Raw genomic sequence first — 25,203 nt, 5'->3', positions numbered from 1 at the left:
GTAAAGGACTAGCATACCCAACAAAGAAACCCTCCACAGACTTAGACCCAAATTTCCCATCTGGGTCAAGAATAGTGCAAGAAGACTCAAACTGTTCAAGCCACTTCAAGTTAGGTTTACACCGGTATAGTAGTTCGATACACGTCTTCCTATGTCGTTTGACTGTTAGAACGCGGTTAAGAGTGTAACATGTTGATGCCACAACTTCGGTACAAAAGCTAACTGGTAACTTTGAATCGGCAAGCATGGTGCGAGCAGTATCAAATCAATGTCCGATTATTTCGTTCATTTACCTCATTTTGTTGTGGTGTGTAGGGTGCACTGAATTCATGAAGAATCCCTCGTTCATTGCAGTACTCAAGCATTCTGTTGTTCTTAAACTCAATCCCGTTGTCACTTCGCATTCTTCTAATTGGAAGATTGTACAAGTTCTCCAACTTCTTGAACAAGATCATTAGGTTATCAAAGGTCTCATCCTTAGTGTCTAGAAACATCACCCACGAGAATCTTAAATAATCATCAGTAACCACCGGTCAATAGAGTTCGCTGATGATACTTTTGACATTCCCTATACCGAAGAGATCCATATACAGACGCTCGAATGGTAAGTTAATGGAATTAACCATTTCTTTCGATGCGGTTACTGTTTACCCTTTTTGCACTCGAGACAATCTTAATTCAAGTGAAAATTCTTCACATTAACCCCATATACCAACTGATTATGAACCAGGTGGTTCATCTTCCTCACATTGATGTGTCCCATTCGTCTATGCCATAAAATAGACTCCTTCTCCGACTCCTTTGAAATGAAACACTAAGCGTTTGATGATGAAGTGGAAGCCGTACTCATGATGAGAATATACAAATCATTATCTCGAGGAGCACGCATAAGTATCCACTCATCTGGAACCATGAAACCATGTTTCAATATCAGACACTCCTTGTTTTTGAAGTGAGTTGAGAAATTCTTATCACAAATTTATGATATTCTCCAAATTGGTGATATAATTTCATATATCAAACAAGACCTTGTCATTAGACAATGTGCCTTCACCAACTATCTGACCTCCTTGATTACCAGCAAATCCTACATACCCCCTCGGATGGATTTGACATTTTCCAATAAGTGAAGGGTACCCGTCATCTGCCTGAGGCTCTACTATCCACAATCCAACGAGACTTGTGAGATCTTGGAAGACCCTGCACATCAGGTTAAAGGATTGGTGAAACGAGGAAACCCAAGCCTTCTTGTTCCTAGGTTGTTTAATTTTGCTAAACAACGTTTCATCTATTTCTGATTCACTTAACAAAAAATCACAACTTAAAATATCACTCGAATCATCAGGAACAGATGTCTTCTTTTCTACAGAACCGGGTGAACTAGATTTAATAACACTTTTTTTGCCACCCAGTTCTATCCAGATGACTTCTTTTTGATGTAAACAGTAGTATTTTTTTACTTTTAGAGTTTTCACCCACCTCAAAGTTACTTTTTACATAGTCATCACAAACAAAATTATCTCTCTTCAAGATCCTAACAGGCTCGGATCTTGAAGAAACTTGCTTTTTGTCAACAACCTGAATCTTCACAGGTTTCTTTAAAATCAACTTCTGAGGTTGAACATGAGTGTGCTTCATATGGTTAGGACATATGTAAAACACATGCCCTACTGTATTAAAGTTAAAGAATCTCCTCCGGTTAACAAATTTGTTTACGGGAGTTGATTCAGCACATTCACGTTCACCCTTTTCCTTAAAGAATTCTTGATTTGACTATTTTTGGAAAATAGCTTCTTTTTCGGATTCAGAAGTTGTCCTTTTGACAAAGATGATTTTTTTTAAAATCTTTTGGTTTGTTAAGTTCATGGTTTTGCCATTTTTGATCAAAATTGGTTTTGGCAAAACACACCGTGTTATTACAAACATCACTGACAGAGGATTTAACCTTTACATGTTTCTCTTTTTCACTCAAGACAGTTTCAGCCATTTTCACTCCAATGTCACTTTCACACTTGGTGTTGTTGCAAGATTGTGCAAAAAGTAACATCAACAAATTCAGACAAACAGGTTGTGGACTCATTAAGTGGAGTAGAAATCTCCACGTTCAATGCCTTTTCAAACCTGTCGGATATCTTAGGAACATATGAACTCCGAATTGGAGGAAAAAATAAATGATATCCAACATCTTGTTTCCTTGGTTTAACCACATCATCCTCAGATTTCTTATCACTACTGGATGACATGGGGATGATGTGGTCCAGAACATATGATGCAGCCGAGTAACTTTTCAATTTTAAGTCCACTCATTCCATCTCAATCTTTATTGTTTGCGATTCGAGTTTGAGAGCTGCATTATCATCAATATGTCTGTTGACGGCTATTTTCTTGTCCTCTAAGGTATGTTTTAACATCAAAATGGTCTTTTTAGCTTGTAGGATTTTCTCCCACAACTTCTTTTCACAAATCTGAAGCTTATCATAAGCTTCTTTGACATATTTAGATCTTTTAAAGTTGTGTCATAGTGAGTTTTAATTTGTTTAATCTCTAGACTTTTAAACTCACATTCCTCACACGGTATCTCACATTTTTCAAGTATAAAAGTCGAAGCAGCAAACATAAGATGCCAGATGGGGATGCTTGACACTTGCCAGCAAGGTTCCTAAGTTTACCACGAAGCTCCTGCTATTGTAACGCTAGGAAAATCATGGCTGACAAAAAGTTAATGTCTGCCATAAAGTAAAGTATCAAGAAGACAAATAAAAGCTGAGCAAATCTTATATGGAAATGACATACACCCAGTCCACATAAGCTGAAAGAAGAGCTAACAATTTCCCCTTAAGAAGCTTCAGCTTCCCCAAGGAAGATTCTGACTGCCTATAAAAGGAACATTTCACCAAAGGTATTCTCATTCCCATTCACTGTATTTCTCTCCACTCTCTCACTATACTCTCTCTAGAAGAATACTCTCCAGAATATCATCTCCAAATTAATACTCACTAAGAGATCTCCCTCTTTAAAGAGTAATTATCATTCACTGAGCTGGTAGTCTTATGATCAATTAAGTCCACGAGCTTCTGAAGCATAACACTATTAGCTCCTCCAATCCCAACGACCATTCACCGGTTAAGCAGCTAAAATCACCTCAGCTGCTCTCTAACCGTCGGGTCTCAACCACTACCTCCTTTTTTATTCTCTATCTCTAGTCTACATATCTATATTTACTCCATATATACTTTCATTGGATAAAATACTACTGTTGAGCGCCGGAGGGTGGTCTAGAGACCCTGGTCTCTGGTCCCCTTCTGACGAGTTCTTTCGTGTTGTAGGTAAGAGCAAGAAGTTGGAAGGCAACCCTGGAAACGTCCATGCCATCACCCGACCATACTCTTATTGTTAGCTATCCTATTGTAGCAACAATGGATTAGAACATTAGGGGTTGTCATATACATGATTATTGTTAGCATTTGTTGAAATCAGATTGTTGACAGATTTGTATTCGCTTATGATTTTGCTTGTAAATCTATGATGCATGATTAGTTTTTATCGATTCTCGATGCTATGTTATTCTAATTCAAATCTAGTTTTTATAAAACTATCATTTGTGATTTTTGGACCCGTGATCATAGATTCTTTTAATTTTACAAGATTGTATGTCAAACCCGATCCAGGAAGTTGTTTTTGGCCTAAATACCCGTTATCATAACTTGATAATTACAAAACCAAAGAGGTTTATTCCACTTCTGTAAGTTCACTCTTTGAGTTATGAATCTAACACAATTGGCCTTGCTTGATTTGGATTAGTATTGTTTCTTAACTAAGTCAATACTTTTTGTTACACAACTTGATGAACTGTTTGTACTTATCTCCAATGACTTATTTGTTGTAAATTTTTTATACAAGAGAAAAATATAATTAATTTTTTTGAGAAACCTAACCCATATATTATTTCCTGAGAAATTGTATAAAATTTATTTCCATTGCATTCTTAGTTAATAAAATCTGTTTGTGCATCCTAAAATATGTCTTGTAAACTGCGTGATCAGTATTCGAGTTATACGATAAATGCTTTCTTGTTTGATCATGGTGTGATATAGGATTCATGTTAAAACATATTAATACTTTTGACATTGCTATTATCACCAATGGGTCTTTAGGCCTAACTTGTGTTCATGTGTGGGTCTTTATGTGAGTTTTAGTATCATGTGTCGTCGAACACTTGAGTTGTTTATCTTGGTCCTTGGAATGGATTGGTAATAGGATAGTCATGAACTCTAAGGGTGCGGAATCCCCTTAGTCTTGGTTTATGAAAGTTACTCGTTATAGAAACGAGTAGTAGAAAAATGAGGTAAAGGTAAAAACTTCTTGTATTGATTAATAGCACGATAACTATCAATACACTACAAGGATATGACGGATGTCGAAGTGTGCAACTCCTAACCCTGAGCCGAAGATATGTTTGTATACTACATTTCTTCGCCTAATACATACCTGACAAAGTTAACCAACTTTGCCACTATCTTCGCCACTACCTTAAAACATAAACATAACCTAACAAACTAATGTATCAATTACAGACAATATAAACAAATATAAACCTATGAACTACTGGCACAAACATGCACCAACAGTCTAGTTGCATGAATACATTCTCATAGTTTATAACTTGTACTAGGTAACAGCTAACGAGTAAATGAATTCGTTTTGCTTTTAAGGAAACTTCTCATATAAACATCAGGTGAGTTCATACTTATCACTACTTGTTTTCGAGGAGAAAACACCAATGACTAGTTTAAGATTTTGTAGTTTCTTATATATCACAAGTTTATACTTGATGCTTTATATCATTAAAGTCCTTACACTCTTTGAACCGTTAGATGATATCACAAGGTAATATTGATTAGTACTACTGAATTTGACAAACCCCACCCAGTCTAGTCGCGCTAGCACGATTGGGAGTCGAACAAGCGTAATGCTGACCTAAATTTTATGCTAGTGTTTATGATAGACCCGATACGAAATAAACAACTCAATTATAAGCTTCGGTTCTACCGTCTAGTAGCTTGTAAATGGGTTAGCTATCCTGATATATTTGAATTGTGTTGAATCTAAATATACTACTTTTTGTTATAACTTACGAACTCATCAGCCTCGTGTTAACACTTGATTATTTATACTTGCCAAGTTGTTAGATACATTGTAGGATCGTGTAGCATGCATTGCTTTGGAGTCGCATATTTTATGATACAATCATTTTTCTTACTTTATTTTAAGATGGTTTGTGCATTGTTTGAGCACATGGTTGATTATATTTTGAACCGTTTATTTAACGCTTCCATAAACCTTTTAACTGTATGGTTACATCTTGTTTCTCATGTTTGGATGGGACTTAAATGGTGTTTTAAATATTTAAATGGTTGTTTGGTATAATAAATGAGCTACATCATTGTATGTCACGTGTTTCGCGGTAAAGCCCCATTAGTTAAAATTAGAGGGTGTGACACCCTGCACCACATCCTCATCTACGTCATTGTGTTGCTATCGATACACCACTCCAAGTAGTGTATATCACGGTCCTTTCACATCATGCTATATCTATGAGTCATACGGGTTGTATAGATTGACAGAAAACGGTTATAAGGGTTATATCGCTGTTCAAAGTCATTTTGTTATCGGGTAGTATTTTCTCATTGACCTTATGATGTTGGTGAAGCACCCTCTCATATGGTTCATATGGCCATCTTAGCACTCTTATACGACTCGTATGACATATTGGTCACGCTAGACATTTTTGATCAAGTAGTACTTTCCTGTTGGCGTAAGATATGGGCACAACACTCTCTCATACATGTTGTATGGCTATCTTAGCACGCTCATACTGCCCGTATGACTAATATTCGCCTTGTAATATAGTTGATATAGGACAGGTATTTGATTAACATGTCATATTGTCATTGATGCACTAAAATAGTCGTCTTCCGCTACCATTTAAGTCTTGGATTGATTGTCAAATGCCAAGCAACTTTTACCACCTATGTTAATTGAACCCTAACCCTAAACATATGATTCCTACCATTTTGGTACAAAAAAATAAGGATTATTAGATTTTAATAATCTCAACTTTGACCTATTGGTCGGCGCTATACCCAACTTACAAAATATTTTCTAAAAGTCCCAACTTCCATCCTATTTTCCTCCAATAATCCCACCCTAACTGAAAGTTAACCCCGTTAGTTTTTTGACGATGTGATGTGCTTATATGGCACAAAAGAGTGACATGACTGCTTGCTGTAACGCCCGTTAATTTCAGTTGAAAGAATTAAAGCCTGTAAAGTATGTACATTTCTAGGGATTTATCCGGCATTCCTCGGAGACCCTCTCGTCTTTCCGGTACGTTAAATTAATTCACTTTTCATAAAACTTGCTACATCTTTCCAACTCAAGGGACTAGAGTGTAATATTTTGTATTATAATCAAAAAACCCAAGCCCCCCCCCCCCCTCTCACTTTGGCCGATCGGAAGAAGGGAGCAGCCTTAGGGCTTCGATTTTCGTTTTTTGAAGCCAATTCCAAGTGCCAAACTTCAATTCAAGGTTAACCCTACATCCCTACAAGTCTTTTACACCTTAATTGGTCATTATAACTCTCTTATTGGTCGTTAAATCGCATGTTTTAGGCTCACCGGGTGGCTGTCCAATTGAGCACTTCCGGGGCTGTTTTGACTAAGGTTTTTGCTCCACAATCTTCCTAGGTATGTCCAATATAACATACTTTAAAATCATGTGCATTGGTGTTCGTTTTATTGGTCAACTAGTTGTAGATTGAAAGATTGTATTCGGTTGTCTAGAATAGTGAATCGTTGCATTTAACGCGAGGGTTGAAGTAATTAACGACCAATTCAGTTTGGATGACTTTGGTTTGATGTACGGGCTGTTAGAAAATCATTATTATAAGTATTGGGGCTGAATTGGTTGTCAGTTACTCAATGGGTCGGTACAACGCGTATTATCGTTTATTGATTAGTTGGTGCGTTGTGCTTGCGAGTTACCGACCCTTCCAACTCGTGTAGTGTCGTGTGGGCTAGTAGGCTGTGAATTTATTAATTTGGGTCCACACGGGGCTGAGTTGGATATTAAGTGCCTAAACAACTCTTAAACGCGCATATTCGCCTCACCTAGTACTTCCGGGGGTAATTTGGGAATTCCTTATTCTCGGGGGTATCTAAGGGTCGTGTTGGTTGATATGAAGCCCCGGGGGCTGTTTTAATCGAACTTGGTGAGGTTGAGGCTTTAAGTAACTTGAACCTTATTAGAACGCCTCGTAGGATAAACGAGTCCCTTCGGTATCGTTAGTAACTGTTGTATATAATCCGACAGGCGCGTGAGTTGTGGAATTACTTAGGGGCCTTCTAGCTCGTGATGGCTTGGAGCCTCATGTCAGGTGAGTTCATGATGCCCCTTTTTACTCTTTTCAAGTTTCGGGCTAGCATACACACCGAACTGTTTTTACTTAATAAACTGCTTAAATAGTTTTGCATAGACTCACTTGTACTATGGTATGTTTTGTGATGATATTTAAGTATGTATACACATGTGATACCTTATGGCCCATAGGCTTACTTGTAGTATGGTATATCTTGCAATAATATATATGTATGTTTATACAGATGTTACTTTATGGCCAATGATTGGCGATGTTAATTAGTCGTTATCGACTAAGGATGTTTGCGTATGCCTACTTTGTGTTTGCATACGTTGGATGGAATGTTACGTGTTTGGGTTGTACGTGTGCTCGACCCTGATGTTATTACTTGGATGTTATGCATAGGGATATAATTATATAGGTATATAAGTATGAATACTTATCGTTTATTAAGGCCTAACTGTTCATATCCCGTTTTATATTTAAACTTTTGGAATGTTTTATATGTATGACAATTTATTAAAACTTAAACTCACTCAGCTCAAGCTGACTTTGTGTGTATGTTAGTGTGAGTTGCATGTTAGGAGGAGGATGCTTACCGCTTGGACGTGCTCAAGACTACTTGGACGGTTTAAGGCATATCTACTCGGGAATTTCAATAATGAACACTGTTTCTTTTTAATTATTACTAGACACGTTTAAATTTGATTTTGGGCATAATTACCGGGTTTTGGGAACTTACTTTAGTACTTATGATTTTCCGCTGATTTTATACTCTGAACTAGTTTTTGAAATGAAATGAACTGTCTTGGGTTTAATAATTTGTTAAGTTTTTGGTTTGACTACCAAGTGTAGGATTCCTGGGATTCGGGGTCTTACAAATTGATATCAGAGCCACGGTTCGAGGGATCCGAGCATTCCCGAATGTTTGGACTCGAACTGTAAGAGAAAAGACTAGATATGCCAACCGCGAGTAGCTGCACGCCAAGAGGTAACTTTAACTGTTTAGTCATTCTTTTGAGTTTTAAAGCTCCATTATATGATTAATTGCTTAAGTGTTAGATGGAATGCTAATGTGGTTAGGGGCAGGGGGTGCTTTGGACGGGCGGGTAAAGTAAACGACTAATTACACTTGATCAACGTCATTAGAAGTTTACCCTTACCTTACATGTTCTAAACACTACTTGTACTTGACCATGTTAAAATTCTGTCTTTGTAGGGATAAGTCATGGTTGGTACTCGTGCAGCTATAAGAGGTCGTCCTAGTGTTCGTGGTAGTGATCGTAAGCCACGTGCCGAAGCCGAGAGTGAGATTCCAACTCCCCAGCAGGAAGAAACCCCGATTCCTGAGGAGGGGGATAACCCCGCCTTTGATCCTGCTATGCGCGCAGCAATCGCAGATGAGGTTTATGAGGTTCTCCATAGCGCCATTCCCGAGATTGTTGTTGAGGTTGTTAGGGCTATGGAGGAAACTTTGGTTGGTAAGTGCGGATAAGGAAGGGAAAGGGAAGGAGACGCAGGTCGAGGAAGAGGTGTTCGTGCCAAGTGAGGATGAAGAGGAGGTTCGTGCTATTAGTGTATCTACCCGGGGTTGTTCGTATGGAGACTTTAAGAAATGTGACCCTCCTTCTTTCGATGGCACTAAGGATGCGTTGGCAGCACATCAGTGGGTGAGGGAGTGGAGGCCGTATTGAGGGTTAGTAAGTGTAAGGGGGAAGACATGGTGACTTATGCTACTGCCTCGTTTCGTTCCGAGGCACTGTGTTGGTGGGATAATCAGGCGCAGGCTATGGGTGATCGTTCTTTTAGGAGGATGACTTGGGAGGAGTTGAAGAAGTTGGTTCTTGATCAGTTTTGTCCTCCACACGAATTGGATAAGATTGAACAATATTTCTTGACCTTGGAGGCGGGCAGTATGACGCATCGGGAGTATACCACAAAGTTAAATAAAATGGCTCGTCTATGTCCCGATCTTGTTACTCCCAAAGCCAAGAGGATTAAAAATTATGTGAAGGGTCTTCCAGTGGATATTCGTAGGGGCGTGGTGACCACCGACATGAGCTCGTTTCACTCGGTGGTTACCCTAGCGGGCACATTGTATGATCAGAGAGAGAAGTTACCGTCGACCGAGACTAAGAAGATGTGGACCTCAAATTCGTACGGTATGCGGCCCGGGGGAAACAACTTTAATTCGGATGAGAAGAGGGTAAAGACTGAGACTTCGGATTTTAAGAGGAATGCGGCGTTTGGTAAATGCAAGAAGTGCAGGAAACCGCACATGGGGGAATGTAAGCTTGGGTCTGGTTCCTGTTTTCGATGTGATAAGGTTGGACACCCCCATTTCGAGTGTCCGTCGTTGACTTGTTTCCGCTGTAAGGGGGTCGGCCACATGGCATCAAATTGTCCTACCAACAAGGCGGGGGGGTCCGATCAGGGGACTTCCTCAAGGGGGGAAGTGGAAGAGAAGCCGAAGGTCAGGGCGAGGGCCTTCAACATCTCCAAAAGAGAGGCAAAGGATGATGCGGATGTTATTTCAGGTACTTTTTGCCATACTCATCTTTATAATCTACCGTTTATAATTTCTCATTCTTTCGGAAATGTATGTGTGATCGTGTAGCTAAGTAGTAGTGTAATATTATTTCAGGTACCTTTTTACTTGATGAATTACAGGCATCGGTCTTATTTGAGTCGGGTGCAAGTAGAAGTTTTATGTCTACCGCTTTCTGTTCCATGTTGAATAAATCACCCGAGCGCGTAGTCGATGTGTTTGAGGTTGAGGTCACCGTAGGAAAGTCCGTTTCTGTGTCTAGGGCTATTCAGGGTTGTTCCATCGAGTTTTCTGGGTATAGATTTCCGGTGAGGCTGTACTTGATGGCGTTTGGCTATTTCGATGTGGTGCTTGGGATGGACTGGCTCGCGAGTGTTGATGCTCAGATCATTTGTGGTCAGAAACTTGTACGTTTAAGGGCCACGTATAGGACCCAAATTACGGTCTTTGGTGATCAGAATGGTGCGACACCACATATCATATCCATACTTAAGGTGGGAAAACTGATGCAGCATGGGTGCGGGGCGTACCTGGCGTATGCTATAAACGTGAAAACCGAAGTGGCTACCGTCAGTGATGTTCCTATTGTTCGGGATTTCCCGGATTTGTTTCCAGATGATTTGTCAGATGTGCCGCCGGATCGCGAGGTCAAGTTCCAGATAGATCTTGTGCCGGATGCAAAACCCATTGCTCGAGCCCCTTATCGTCTAGCACCAAACGAAATGAAAGAACTTATGGCTCAATTGGAAGACTTGCTCAACAAGGGCTTCATTCGACCGAGCATCTCACCTTGGGGTAGCCCGGTCCTGTTCGTCAAGAAGAAGGACGGTAGCATGAGGATGTGCATCGACTACCGTGAATTGAATAAACTCACTGTGAAAAATCGGTACCCTCTACCAAGGATCGACGACTTATTTGATCAGCTCCAAGGAGCTAGTTGGTTCTCGAAGATCGACCTTAGGTCCGGGTATCATCAGTTGAAAATTCGGGAGGAAGATATCCCTAAGACTGCCTTCCGCACTCGTTATAGACATTATGATTTTTTTGTGATGTCTTTCGATTTGACCAACACACCGGCTGCGTTCATGGATATTATGAACCGGGTGTGTAGGCCGATGCTCGATCGTTCTGTTAATGTGTTCATCAACGACATTCTTGTGTATTCCAAAAGTGAATCCGATCACGCCGGTTATCTCACGGAAGTTTTGGAAGCTCTTCGAAAGAAAAAGTTGTATGCGAAATTTTCGAAGTGTTCTTTTTGGTTCTGCGAGGTTCAGTTCTTGGGTCATGATATTAACCCAAGTGGTATTTTGGTTGACCCTGCAAAGGTGGAAGCCGTAAACGAATGGGAATCTCCTAGGTCTCCGTCCGAAATTCGTAGTTTTCTGGGCTTTGCGGGGTATTAACGCCGCTTTATTTCCGACTTTTCGAAAATCGCTTCGTCGTTGACCAAGTTGACTAAGAAGAGCGTTAAGTTTGTGTGGGGTTCTGAGTAGGAGGAGGCTTTTCTCGAATTAAAGAACAGGTTGACGCATGCTCCGATTTTAGGTTTACCCGATGGCACTGACGATCTGGTTGTCTATTCTGATGCCTCTTATCAGGGGCTTGGGTGTGTTTTGATGCAGCGGGGCCGAGTCATAGCTTATACCTCGCGGCAGTTAAAGCCTCACGAAGCGAATTATCCTACTCACGATCTGGAGCTGGCGGCGGTTGTGTTTGAGCTTAAGTTGTGGAGACATTATTTGTACGGTGTCCCCTGTGTTATCTATACTGATCATAAGAGCTTAAAGTATTTCTTCGAACAAAAGGAACTGAAATGCGTCAGCGTCGGTGGCTGGAATTGATTAAGGATTATGACTTGGAGATTATGTACCATCCCGGTAAGGCTAACGTGGTAGTCGACGCGTTGAGCCGGAAGGAGAGACCGAAACCTATTCGCGTGAAATCTTACCAGCTTATTCTCAAACCCGATATTTTGAAACAGTTAGCCAATGTTCAGAATGAAGCTTTGCAGGTGGAATGGATTATGTCAGAACGTATTTGGGGTCAAGAAAAATTGTTGGAAGACATCGGTGACGAGGTGAAGTATAAGGACGGTCGTTTATGGGTACCCAGGTATGGGGGATTCAGGAGTAAGATATTGGATGAAGCACACAAGTCACGCTATTCCATTCATCCGGGCGCGACCAAGATGTACCAAGACCTGAAGAAGAATTATTGGTGGCCTGCGATGAAGTATGAGGTGGCTTAGTACGTGAGTAAGTGTTTGACGTGTCTATAAGTTAAGGCTGAGCACCACAAGCCTTTCGGGAAACTTCAACCCCTGGAAATACCTGAGTGGAAGTGGGAGTATCTTACGATGGATTTTGTGACTAAACTGCCTCGTACTCCTAGGGGTAATTTTGACACCATTTGGGTAATCGTGGATAGGTTGACTAAGAGTGCTCACTTCTTGCCGATTCAAGAAACCTATAATTCCGAGCAGTTGGCCGATGTATTTATTCGTGAGATCGTTTCTAGGCATGGGGTGCCGGTATCTATTGTTCGGATAGGGATACGCATTTTACCTCCAGGTTTTGGAAGAAGTTTCATGAGGAGATGGGTACCAAACTCCTCATTAGTATCGCTTATCACCCGTAGACGGATGGTCAATCCGAGAGGACCATACAGACTCTCAAGGATATGTTGCGGGCTTGTGTTATCGACTTTGGTGGTAGTTGGGATCGTCATTTACCGTTGGTCGAATTTTCTTATAATAACAGTTACCACGCCACTATTGAGATGCTGCCATTTTAGATGTTATATGGGCGTAGGTGCAGGACTCCAGTTTGTTGGGGCTCCATTGGTCAGAAACAGATGGGTAGTTTAGAGGTGGTCGAGGCTACGACTGAGAAGCTTGATAAGATTAAGGCTTTTATGAAAGCTGCTAAGGATCGTCAAAAATCCTATGCGGACAAAAGGCGGAGGCCTATTGTGTTCGAGGCTGGTGATCGAGTTATGCTCAAAGTTTCTCCTTAGAAGGGCATCATTCGTTTTCGTAAGAGGGGGAAGCTTAGTCCGAGGTTCATTAACCCGTTCCGTATATTGTTCCGTGTTGGTGAGGTAGCGTATAGACTGGATTTGCCAGATGAGCTCGCGGGGATCCATCCTACTTTCCACGTGTCGCATTTGAGGAAATGTCTGGCGGATGAGGAGGCCCACGTGCCCCTTGGTGAAATTGAGCTTGATAGTAAGTTGAACTACGTTGAGGAACCTATCGCTATTCTTGACCGTCAGGAAAGACGTTTGAGGAATAAGGTGGTCAAGCAGGTGAAGGTGCAGTGGAGGCACCGTAGGGGCTCTGAGGCCACTTGGGAATCTGAGGATGAGATGATGAAACTCTACCCGCAGTTGTTCCTGTCGCACCGGGATTCGGGGACGAATCTCATTGTAAGGGGGTGGACTTGTAACGCCCATTAATTTTAGTTGAAAAAATTAAAGCCTGTAAAGTATGTACATTTCTCGGGATTTATCCGGCATTCCTCGGAGACCCTCTCGTCTTTCTGGTATGTTAAATTAATTCACTTTTCATACAACTTGCTACATCTTTCCAACTCAAGGGACTAGAGTGTAATATTTTGTATTATAATCAAAAAAAACCCTAGCCCCCCCCCCCCTTCACTTTGGCCGCTCGGAAGAAGGGAGCAGCCTTAGGCTTCGATTTTCGTTTTTTGAAGCCAATTCCAAGTGCCAAACTTCAATTCAAGGTTAACCCTACATCCCTACAAGTCTTTTACACCTTAATTGGTCATTATAACTCGCTTATTGGTCGTTAAATCGCATGTTTTAGGCTCACCGGGTGGCTGTCCAATTGAGCACTTCCGGGGCTGTTTTGACTAAGGTTTTTGCTCCACAATCTTCCTAGGTATGTCCAATATAACATACTTTAAAATCATGTGCATTGGTGTTCGTTTTATTGGTCAACTAGTTGTAGATTGAAAGATTGTATTCGGTTGTCTAGAATAGTGAATCGTTGCGTTTAACGCAAGGGTTGAAGAAATTAACGACCAATTCAGTTTGGATGACTTTGGTTTGATGTACGGGCTGTTAGAAAATCATTATTATAAGTATTGGGGCTGAATTGGTTGTCAGTTACTCAAGTGGGTCGGTACAACGCGTATTAGCGTTTATTGATTAGTTGGTGCGTTGTGCTTGCGAGTTACCGACCCATCCAACTCGTGTAGTGTCGTGTGGGCTAGTAGGCTGTGAATTTATTAATTTGGGTCCACACGGGGCTGGGTTGGATGTTAAGTGCCTAAACAACTCTTAAACGCGCATATTCGCCTCACCTAGTACTTCCGGGGGTAATTTGGGAATTCCTTATTCTCGGGGGTATCTAAGGGTCGTGTTGGTTGGTATGAAGCCCCGGGGGCCGTTTTAATCGAACTTGGTGAGGTTGAGGCTTTAAGTAACTTGAACCTTATTAAAACGCCTCGTAGGATAAACGAGTCCCTTCGGTATCGTTAGTAACTGTTGTATATAATCCGACAGGCGCGTGAGTTGTGGAATTACTTAAGGGCCTTCTAGCTCGTGATGGCTTGGAGCCTCATGTCAGGTGAGTTCATGATGCCCCTTTTTACTCTTTTCAAGTTTTGGGCTAGCATACACACCGAACTGTTTTTACTTAATAAACTGCTTAAATAGTTTTGCATAGACTCACTTGTACTATGGTATGTTTTGTGATGATATTTAAGTATGTATACACATGTGATACCTTATGGCCCATAGGCTTACTTGTAGTATGGTATATCTTGCAATAATATATATGTATGTTTATACAGATGTTACTTTATGGCCAATGATTGGCGATGTTAATTAGTCGTTATCGATTAAGGATGTTTGCGTATGCCTACTTTGTGTTTGCATACGTTGGATGGAATGTTACGTGTTTGGGTTGTACGTGTGCTCGACCCTGATGTTATTACTTGGATGTTATGCATAGGGATATAATTATATAGGTATATAAGTATGAATACTTATCGTTTATTAAGGCCTAACTGTTCATATCCCGTTTTATATTTAAACTTTTGGAATGTTTTATATGTATGACAATTTATTAAAACTTGAACTCACTCAGCTCAAGCTGACTTTGTGTGTATGTTAGTGTGAGTTGCATGTTAGGAGGAGGATGCTTACCGCTTGGACGTGCTCAAGACTACTTGGACGGTTTAAGGCATATCTAGTCGGGAATTTCAATAATGAACACTGTTTCTTTTTAATTATTACTAGACACGTTTAAATTTGATTTTGGGCATAATTCCCGGGTTTTGGGAACTTGTTTTAGTACTTATGATTTTCCGCTGATTTTATACTCTGAACTAGTTTTTGAAATGAAATGAACTGTCTTGGGTTTAATAATTTGTTAAGTTTTCGGTATGACTACCAACTGTAGGATTCCCGGAATTCGGGGTCTTACACTGATTACATGGAAAAAGAATGCATTCTTATTTTTTATAATAATAAAAACAAAAACAATAAATGCATACATATATACACACACATAGCACCCCGGCCAGCTTCCACCACCACCGCCGGCCTCGACCACCACCTACGCCATTGCACCACCACCATAATCCCACCATCACTACCACAGTCCAATCCCACCACCACGCAACTACCATCAACACTACCTCCTTTGTTCTCCACAACCACTCCAGCTGCATCTCCGACGACAAGACATTTTTCCTTCTTTAGTTACCATGACCATCATCTATTCTTCTTCGACAGAAACTTCGTTTTCCGAAGAGACCAGCAGGTTTCAGATCTAAAACCCCATTGCTGATGGTTCTTTTTCCGGCTATGCTCGGAGATGGAGATGACTAGCGAAATTGAATTTTGGGGTTTATAGATTTCTTATACTGTATCCATCTCTTTTAATCTCAAAAAAACGTCTTGATTCAATATCTTGATTTTCGGTATGACTACCAACTGTAGGATTCCCGGAATTCGGGGTCTTACACTGATTACGTGGAAAAAGAATGCAATCTTATTTTTTATAATAATAAAAACAAAAACAATAAATGCATACATATATACACACACATAGCACCCCGGCCAGCTTCCACCACCACCGCCGGCCTCGACCACCACCTGCGCCATCGCACCACCACCATAATCCCACCATCACTACCACAGTCCAACCCCACCACCACGCAACTACCATCAACACTACCTCCTTTGTTCTCCACAACCACTCCAGCTGCATCTCCGACGACAACTTATTTTTCCTTCTTTAGTTACCATGACCATCATCTATTCTTCTTCGACAGAAACTTCGTTTTCCGGAGAGACCAGCAGGTTTCAGATCTAAAACCCCCATTGCTGATGGTTCTTTTTCCGGCTATGCTCGGAGATGGAGATGACTAGCGAAATTGAATTTTGGGGTTTATAGATTTCTTATACTGAATCCATCTCTTTTAATCTCAAAAAAACGTCTTGATTCAATATCTTGATTTTGGATCACTAAGCCGGAGATGGAGGTTTGGGGACGATGAGTTGAGAATGATGCCGACGATGAAGAAAAGGTTGGTGGGGTTGGTCATGGTTATTATTATTATTATTATTATTATTATTAAAAATAAGGAAACATTCTTTTCCCATGTAATCATCCACACATGTAGCCACGTCACTCTTTTTTGCCATATAAGCACGCCATACCATCAAACCATTAACGGGGTTAGCGTTCAGTTAGTGTGGGATTGTTGGAGGAAAATAAGATGAAAGTTGTGATTGTCAAAAAAATAAATCTTATGTTAGGTTTAACGCCGGCCAATATATTAAAGTTGGGATTATTAAAATCCAATAAATCAAGGGTTAGCTTTCAGTTAGTGTGAGATTGTTGGAGGAAAATAAGATGAAAGTTGTGATTGCCAAAAAATAAATCTTATGTTGGGTTTAACGTCGGCCAATAGATCAAAGTTGGGATTATTAAAATCCAATAAATCAAAAAAAAATCCTAAACGTGATGTTCGAAAGAAGAAAATGATGAAGTGCATGAAAAACCAACGAAAGAGGAGAGGGGATGTTGATGTGAAACTAAACAGATTGTGGGGAGAGGTTATACTTATTTTAGTTTTTTCTAAAGGAATATTTGATAAAATAAATAATATGATATTTGAGTAGACAATTTCGCATAAGTGTTTTTCAGGTTGTAGGTAAAATGTTACACAAAATGCTAACCTTATCAAGTGGTAAAATTAATTCGATACATATGATTACTAGACGTTTTAAGATCAATAATAATATAAGATTGTTTTAATCTAGATTTGTGTATATTACTTCTCAAGTTCTCATCTAATTGATCTACACTTCTATTATTACACTATGAACAACTTTAACATTATTGTTTTAACTAGTTTTACAATTTTGATTATCTATAAATCTGAAGAGGTTTCATTTATCAGTTTTCATGTCCAAGTTTTATGTCAATTTGATACATATGATTACATTATATGCCATTTTTTTTAATAATAAGTAGATGAGAAGTAACATACTAGTGTAGTACTCTCTGTTTACATCCTAGGGAAGTACTCTCTGTTTAGCACCAGCACATGTTGGTACTTGAGTGCATGACCCACACAACTAGGATTTGCAAAACACATACTAGTTTAGTTAACCTACTGCAGTGAAAACTTGTACAATAATAATGTAAGTACGATCGTATATGGGTTATACTATTGTATGGAACACACTTGAAAGTGGGTGTGTATAAGTTAAAGGGTGTGTGAATAACTAGAGCCATAATGTAAAAGTCAAAAACAAAAAGATCGTATAGGGGTTATACGATCTTTTTGTTTCCATACGATCGTATAGGGGTTATACTATCGTATGAAACACACTTGAAAGTGGGTTTGTATAAGTTAAAGGGTGTGTAAATAGCCAGAGCCATAATGTAAAAGTCAAAAACAAAAAGATCTTGTTGATGATCACCAAAAAGATTCTTGGTTACCTGGAAGAGAACTTCTTTAAACAAACCACCACTATAAGAAAATAAAAATATATTTAAATAAAATGTTGTGTAGCAATTTAAAACAGATTCCCTACATTTCTTGTTATCCTTGCACATGGAATGGCATGGCATTAATGACTCAAATGTTCCTTGTTTTCTTTATATTATTTATTTATTTATATTTATATACGACTGTTTTAATTTTTTTGATTGGCTTTAATGGTTTCATTATCATATCCTCTCTTGCTTCAATTTCAAATAATCCTTTCATGGGTATCATTTGTATTATTATAGCTACAGTTTGATGAGGATGATAAGCATAATTATGTGGTAGAAAGTATCATTACTTAAAATAGTCATATTTGGTATAAAAGTAGACTAAGAATTAGGTATTTAGGTGTAGAAGAAATTGATATTTCATTCCATCATTTTAAACCAAATGTCAACCCAACCACGCTAAATAAATAATGAAATATGATTAGTATGTCTAAAAATATATTTCTATAAATAGGGTTAAATGTTTATCTAAATCAAAAGAAAGCATAATCTAAACATTAAATGAATTGTTTTGATTGAAAAACACTCAATTTTATATATGAAATTTGTATATTTTGTGTGTTATCAAATTACAAATATTGGCAAGTCCTATTTTATGTATAATTTTTAAGTGTAGGATACCGATCAAACATACAAAATTCTTTACGTAGGAGGAAGTGATTCGAAGAAGTGGTCTTAGGGTTTTGTATACATGATTAGTTGTCGAGTAAATGCAACACACTTTATTTTTGACAAATGATCGTTTGACAAATTTTGGTTTTTGTTTAAAAAATATATTTTTTATAGTCATCATATTGATTTTAATCAACCACCATTTTAGTCTAATTATTGTTTCCCCTTATTGTAATTATAAGTAGCCATTGATCCATCTATTTCTAACGTCCTTGAAACAGATATAAAACTTAAACGAGCATGATAACTACTAGCTTTTAGCCCGCGTGTTACGCGAGTTACTTTTAGTTTTCTTTAAATTATTGTGAATATATAATTTTTATACGATGTGTTTATGTATTAACATTAAAGCTTACATAAATGCATAAAGTATGTTATGTTTTTTTAGTTGGAGTTAAAGTTTACTTTGTTTGTTTTATTTGCTTACGTTTATATGGAGTTGTAACTCGCATTTGCTGATAAATAGGTTGCTTTTGTATAATTCGTTTGTGAATTCCATTTGTAAATAACTTCATTTATTGATTCTGAATAAGATTTCGTCTTTCTTGTTAATTTCAGCTTATTTGGTTGTTAATGAAATTCTATATGTATACTCAATCATTTAGATTTTCCTTTGTTTCATTGTAATCATTTTCGTTTTAATTTTAATAGCCCTAAAGATTTGATGGATTTCATGATTGAATTCGCATTCTATGAAATTGTTTTAAAAAATGAGCTTCAGATTGGACACGATCACATAAAATAAATAATAAAAATTGAAAATGCACATTAAACATTAATAAGTTATAAGATATTAGAGTTTAGAAAGCTTGTAGCAAGTTGTTTTAAAAAATGAGCTTCAGATTGGACACGATCACATAAAATAAATAATAAAAATTGAAAATGCACATTAAACATTAATAAGTTATAAGATATTAGAGTTTAGAAAGCTTGTAGCAAGTGTATTACGCGGGATTTGAAATTTTATTACCGTTAACGGTAAAGAAATTACTGGAAAGGCACCGTGTTTGTTGTGTATCTTTCATATTCATATGATAACAATGAAATCATTTTCGTTTATTTGGTTTAGAGTTTAGTTTTTTTTATTTTTGGTTTCATTTTGGTTTTAGTTTCTTCAATCTCTAGTTACAGTTTTTTGGCTTCATTTTGGTTCGATTTTTTTGGGTGTTGGTTTCATTTTAGTTCATTGTCAGTTTGTTTTTCATTTTTGGTTTCGGACTTTTAGCTTCCTTTCAACTCAAATTCAAATTGTTTGGTTATTGATTTTGTTTCAGTTTGTTTAGCTAAAAATTTAATGAATGTGATAGTGAAGATAAGAATTTACATTCAAATGTGCCAACCCGTCCATTTTAAATTATCAGAAATGATACCTTCTTGGTAAACTAAAAATCCAAATATCAAAGCTCAATATTTTGATCATATAAAAATGGTGATATTGGTCTATATCAAAGTTATGTAATTATACATAGGGAAAGTGAATATGGTACGGTCACATATCTAATCTTAGACGGAGAACCTTTCAAAACTATATCGTTTTGATTAAAAATTACCAAAATTAATTTGAAATTCCCCTATCCCTTCCTATTTTGTCCCAATTAATTAAAAAAAATAAAAAGTAATTAATAACTGATATTAATTTTAATTACTATTTTTTTAATTGAAGCTAGAAACAATTAAAAAAACACCTTAAAATGTTAGTTTTCAAACGAAACTACAAGAACTAATGAAACTATAAAGTATGAATATTTTCGTGATTTAAGAATTTTAATTTTGCAGTTCCGAGCACTCTTCAATTCTGTTTAGCTTCATAATTCTTATTTACATGAATTTTTTATCAAGCTCAACTTTGGTAGAAGAGTCATGAAGAATCTCTAAAAAAAATAAAAAATAAAAGGAGTAAAAGATATATATAGAAATTTCAAATTAATTTTGATAACTTTGAATCAAAACAACATTGATTTGAAAGATTTTTGGTCTAAAATTAGGGGTACGAAGCATTGTATTTATTTTTCTCATTTATTATATAATAATGACTTTAGAACAAATTTAGAAGAGAAGTGATGATATTGGCCACAGAAATTGTGGCATATCTTCAAAGTATAGAAAAACAACACAAATTTCTTATCCACAAATCTGCCACTGCTAATTTCCTCCATCCACGATCACATATTCTTCTTCTTCTTCTGCTTCACTTGTTATTCTTATTATCGTATATCTTCCTAGTCTTTTTCATTTTATTGAATCCCCATGGCTGCTGCTGTAAGCGTTGCCGTCTCACTTCCATCTTCCAAATCCACATTATTAACTTCAACTAGAACATCACTCGTCTCTCAGGATCGTCTCTCTTTCACCAAGGTATCTTTTCACTTTGTTCTTCTACATTTGATGTGGGTTTTGCTTAATTTGTGATTCTTGAAACTTAAATTTTGTTTATTCAAATGTGTTTTTCTTAATTTGAAATTCTTGAGATGGGTTTTGCTTAATTTGAAATTCTTGAGATGGGTTTTGCTTAATTTGAAATTTTTGTGATGGGTTTTGCTTAATTGTAATTTGTAATCATTGAGCATGATTTCAAGCCTCTAGTCACAGTTAAAGAAGGGCGGGTTTGCTAATAATATTCAGGTCCCATATTACAAAAATGTATCAATTAGAGCCCAAGTCACCACAGAGGCTGAAGCACCTGCTAAAGTAGAGAAAATTTCAAAGAAACAAGAAGAAGGTGTAGTTACAAACAAATACCGCCCGAAAGAACCATACATCGGTAGATGCCTTCTCAACACCAAGATCACAGGCGATGATGCACCTGGTGAGACTTGGCACATGGTCTTCAGCACAGAGGGTATGCTGCAATTTCATCACGCGCGTCTTATTATTGGTATCACACGCGTCTAAAGTGTTTGGACTTTCATTAGGTGAGATCCCGTATCGAGAAGGACAGTCGATTGGTGTGATTCCTGATGGGATTGACCCGAAGAGTGGAAAACCACACAAACTGAGATTGTATTCTATTGCTAGCAGTGCTATTGGTGATTTTGGAGACTCCAAAACTGTAAGCAGGCTTGTAAACGAACGGACGAACATGAACATACTAAACGAACTAAGTTTTCTTGTTTGTGTTCGTTTGTTAAGAAAATGAACAATTTTGTGTTGGTTTACGTTCGCATGTTAACAGTATAAGCGAATGGTTTAAGAACGTAAACGAACAAACATAATGGACATAGATGAACATAATAATGGAGCTAAAACCAATTAAAAGTAAACGCGAACTACGTGTTGGGCCTGAAAAGTTATAACTATACTAATTAACGGGCCACATAGTTTAAATAATTATATTAGCAAACGTAAACGAACAGACTTAAACAGGTGTAAACTAACGAACGTAAATGAATGTAAACTAAAATTTTTGTTCATGTTCATTCTTTTACTAAATAATGGAACATAAGTGAACTTCCTGTCGAACGATTCACAAACGGCTCACTTTCAACACTTTGAAATTACGAAATTTGCATCTTGTGTAGGTATCTTTATGTGTGAAAAGACTTGTCTACACAAATGACAAAGGCGAAGAAGTGAAAGGAGTTTGCTCTAACTTCCTGTGTAAGAATAAATCTTGAACTTTTCGGTTACTTATTTTTCACTTTTTTTTGGATTTTATTAGGTTAAATGTTTGGTTTTAACTCAGGTGACTTAAAGCCGGGAGCTGAGGTGCAAATAACCGGTCCAGTAGGAAAAGAGATGCTCATGCCAAAAGATCCTAATGCTACCATTATAATGGTATGTTACAATCTTTATAATACTTTTATTTTATTTATTTACTTTTTGGTTTCGTTGATAATGAACTTTTGTATTACAGCTTGCAACAGGAACTGGGATTGCTCCATTCCGTTCATTCATGTGGAAAATGTTCTTCGAGAAGCACGAAGATTATCAGGTACCGTTATCTTGATCAAATCATGTTGACTATTAATCAAATGGTCAAACTAGTGTTCTTAGTTTACATCATAATTGCAGTTTAATGGGTTGGCATGGCTCTTTTTGGGTGTTCCCACAAGTAGTTCATTGCTATATAAAGAGGTAAAAGACCTTTTCGCCCCTTATGTTAGTAAATCAAAACTAATTGAAGATTATTCTAAACTTAAGCTTGACCTTTTGGGAAATTTGTAGGAATTTGAGAAAATGAAGGAGTTGAGACCGGATAACCTAAGAGTTGACTTTGCGGTGAGCCGAGAACAAACCAATGAGAAGGGTGAAAAGATGTACATTCAAACTAGAATGGCTCAATATGACAGGGAGTTATGGGAATTACTCAAGAAAGACAACACATTTGTGTATATGTGTGGGCTTAAGGGTATGGAGAAGGGTATTGATGACATTATGTGCACATTGGCTGCTGAAGATGGTTAGAAAATGTTAAAAACTTTACAACTTAATTTTAGATTTATTTTTAGGTTAATGTTCAAGGGGTGGTATAGTGGTTAGCACCTAATTTCTCTCCAGTAGAGGTCCCTGTGCCAATCCCGTAGGGATGTAAATCTGCTAAGCCGAGGTCCAGCTCTACTGGTTTGGAGATCTTTTCTAAAGCTCGAGCTCGGCTTGTTTATTATTTACTATTATTATATATAATTTTAATTATTTTTAGATATTTTTTAATTTTTATGTATAAATTAACATATACTGTTTAGTTATTTTTATCATATTTTATATAAATATCATTATATAAATATATATGTAATCAATAAATAAAAGTTTTGTATATCATAGCCTCATTTAGGGAGCGAGCCTGAGCTCAATAACTGAAGCTTGGACTCGTTTATTAAACATGTTTATATTAAGGCTCGAGCCAGTTAAAGCTCGACTCGATTCGAGTTTTTAACGAGCCAATCTTGAGTAGCTCATTTACGCCCCTAGAATTTATTTATTTATTTATTGACCGGTTTCCTACTATAACCTTACAAGCTACGATTTACTTTACTCCACTGGTTAGAAAAAACATATATATTTTTTGGGATGCGCAATTACAAACATACCCTTACTGAGTCCGATATTCTTTTTTTCTTGATATGCTTCTTTTTGTTGTTTTTGGTAGGCATTGACTGGGCCACATACAAGAAGCAGTTGAAGAAAGAAGGGCAATGGAATGTGGAAGTTTACTAAATGGCTTTGTTTCATCTTGTACAAATGAGCCCTCTCTTTGTAGATAGGTAACCTTTATAAACCAACACTATGGTTATGGGGCTTTCCCAAGTTTTAGTTTATATATTTTTTTGAGGGCATGGAATATGAAGGTATATTACAATTATGAAAACAAGTGTCATCTTGTTACCATTGCATATTTGTATAAAGCCTTAAAACAAAAGGTTAAAACGACATGTTTCACTTGTACATTCACGAGACTATGTGAGTGCGCTTCACCCGCTAGATGAATGCAATAATGGTACTTGGTGAGTTATAAGTGATGGATTTTGCTTTAATGTAACGAGTGTTTGTGTGCATTCTTGTGTGAGGCATTAGTATGATTTCGTTTTGGTGGTTATGATGGATCTCTATGTTCCTAAAACCCGGTAGACTATTCAAGGTTGGTAGTTGATTAAAATAGATGATTAGAATACTGTAATAAGTGCTTCTTGTAAGATCGTACGATGAAGGTTAACACAGCCATGGTGAGTTGGACACGGCCGTGGTGAATCCACAACAGTCCAAATTTTGTCCTTTTCTCTTGTACTGGAAGCATGGGCGTGTTTTGAGAAGGCGCGGCTGTGGTGAGCTTAAGTTTATTTTATTTTGTTATTTCCTCTTGTTTTTGATAGTATGGGTGTGTTGTTAACATGGCTATGTTTTGGCTTCCTGATTTTTGTCTTTACTTCGTATGCTCAACGCATGGCCATGTCTTGATTTACCATGGGGTGTGTTGAGAATGTTTTCACCGTTTGTCTTCGTATATTAGCTCATTTTATTCCTTAAGGCTATATTTATCTATAGATAGAAATTATAAACATTAGTAGTTATTTATTTTAATATAATTGCCGATATTATGCTTATTTGGAGATTTTTAGTGCTGAAAAGATGTATAAATTCTTATACATCAAGGATCATCGTTGTTTAAGTAGCTTATAGTATTTAAGAGCTACATTACATGAACATTTTAATAACTTTCCCTAACAATTGCTACATATTTATATGTTCATAAAACATGGAAGTTCTAAATTAAAGGTCAAAGAACACTTAGTCTGTAAGCTAATATAATCCATGTACAGGTTAATGCAAACATAAAAATGTAATGAAATCTTTATACAATAATTTTTGTCAAGAACTAAGAGGATCAATATACCTATCTCAAGATGAATGAGAGTAACTAAAAACAAACTTGTCCTTATAGAGATGACATTCTTTTGATAAGCATATACTACATAAATCCAAGTATTGTTTATGCATACTTTGATATGATAGATCTCAAGAGATACCCCTTACGTGATAGATATCATAACATACCGAGATAAACCCGAAGGGACATTAGTTTTGTT

The 25,203-nt window shown here is 37.5% G+C and overlaps 2 protein-coding genes across 2 annotated transcripts in view; one reads left to right on the top strand and one right to left on the bottom strand.

Moving 5' to 3' along the window:
- Positions 1 to 1,046: 1,046 nt before the first annotated feature.
- The window catches only part of LOC143593466 (oligopeptide transporter 7-like), a 38,493-nt gene continuing 14,336 nt past the window's right edge, over positions 1,047 to 25,203 (bottom strand). Inside the window, exon 6 of the mRNA XM_077073091.1 lies at positions 1,047 to 1,066. The gene's annotated coding sequence lies outside the window, so the exon portion shown is untranslated. The remainder of the gene's footprint in view (positions 1,067 to 25,203) is intronic.
- On the top strand, positions 20,893 to 24,114 carry LOC143593464 (ferredoxin--NADP reductase, leaf-type isozyme, chloroplastic-like). Its single transcript, XM_077073088.1, has 9 exons — positions 20,893 to 21,037; positions 21,305 to 21,521; positions 21,595 to 21,731; positions 22,201 to 22,279; positions 22,365 to 22,456; positions 22,536 to 22,613; positions 22,694 to 22,756; positions 22,847 to 23,081; positions 23,769 to 24,114. The coding sequence occupies exons 1-9, from the start codon at positions 20,930 to 20,932 to the stop codon at positions 23,834 to 23,836; spliced, it is 1,077 nt and encodes a 358-aa protein (XP_076929203.1). The 5' UTR covers positions 20,893 to 20,929; the 3' UTR covers positions 23,837 to 24,114.

This window comes from Bidens hawaiensis, unplaced genomic scaffold (assembly GCF_021521415.1).
Source record: "Bidens hawaiensis isolate Kalapana, Puna unplaced genomic scaffold, B.hawaiensis_p1.1 tig00042244_1, whole genome shotgun sequence".
NCBI lineage: Eukaryota > Viridiplantae > Streptophyta > Magnoliopsida > Asterales > Asteraceae > Bidens > Bidens hawaiensis.
This window is presented reverse-complemented; position numbering and strand designations above follow the sequence as displayed.

Excerpts from the sequence above, each read along its gene's own strand:
- LOC143593464 (XM_077073088.1), top strand. The coding sequence starts at position 20,930 with ATGGCTGCTGCTGTAAGCGTTGCCGTCTCACTTCCATCTTCCAAATCC. Across the intron at positions 21,038-21,304 it reads ATCGTCTCTCTTTCACCAAG|GTCCCATATTACAAAAATGT; the intron begins GTATCTTTTCAC and ends AATAATATTCAG. Across the intron at positions 21,732-22,200 it reads ATTTTGGAGACTCCAAAACT|GTATCTTTATGTGTGAAAAG; the intron begins GTAAGCAGGCTT and ends CATCTTGTGTAG.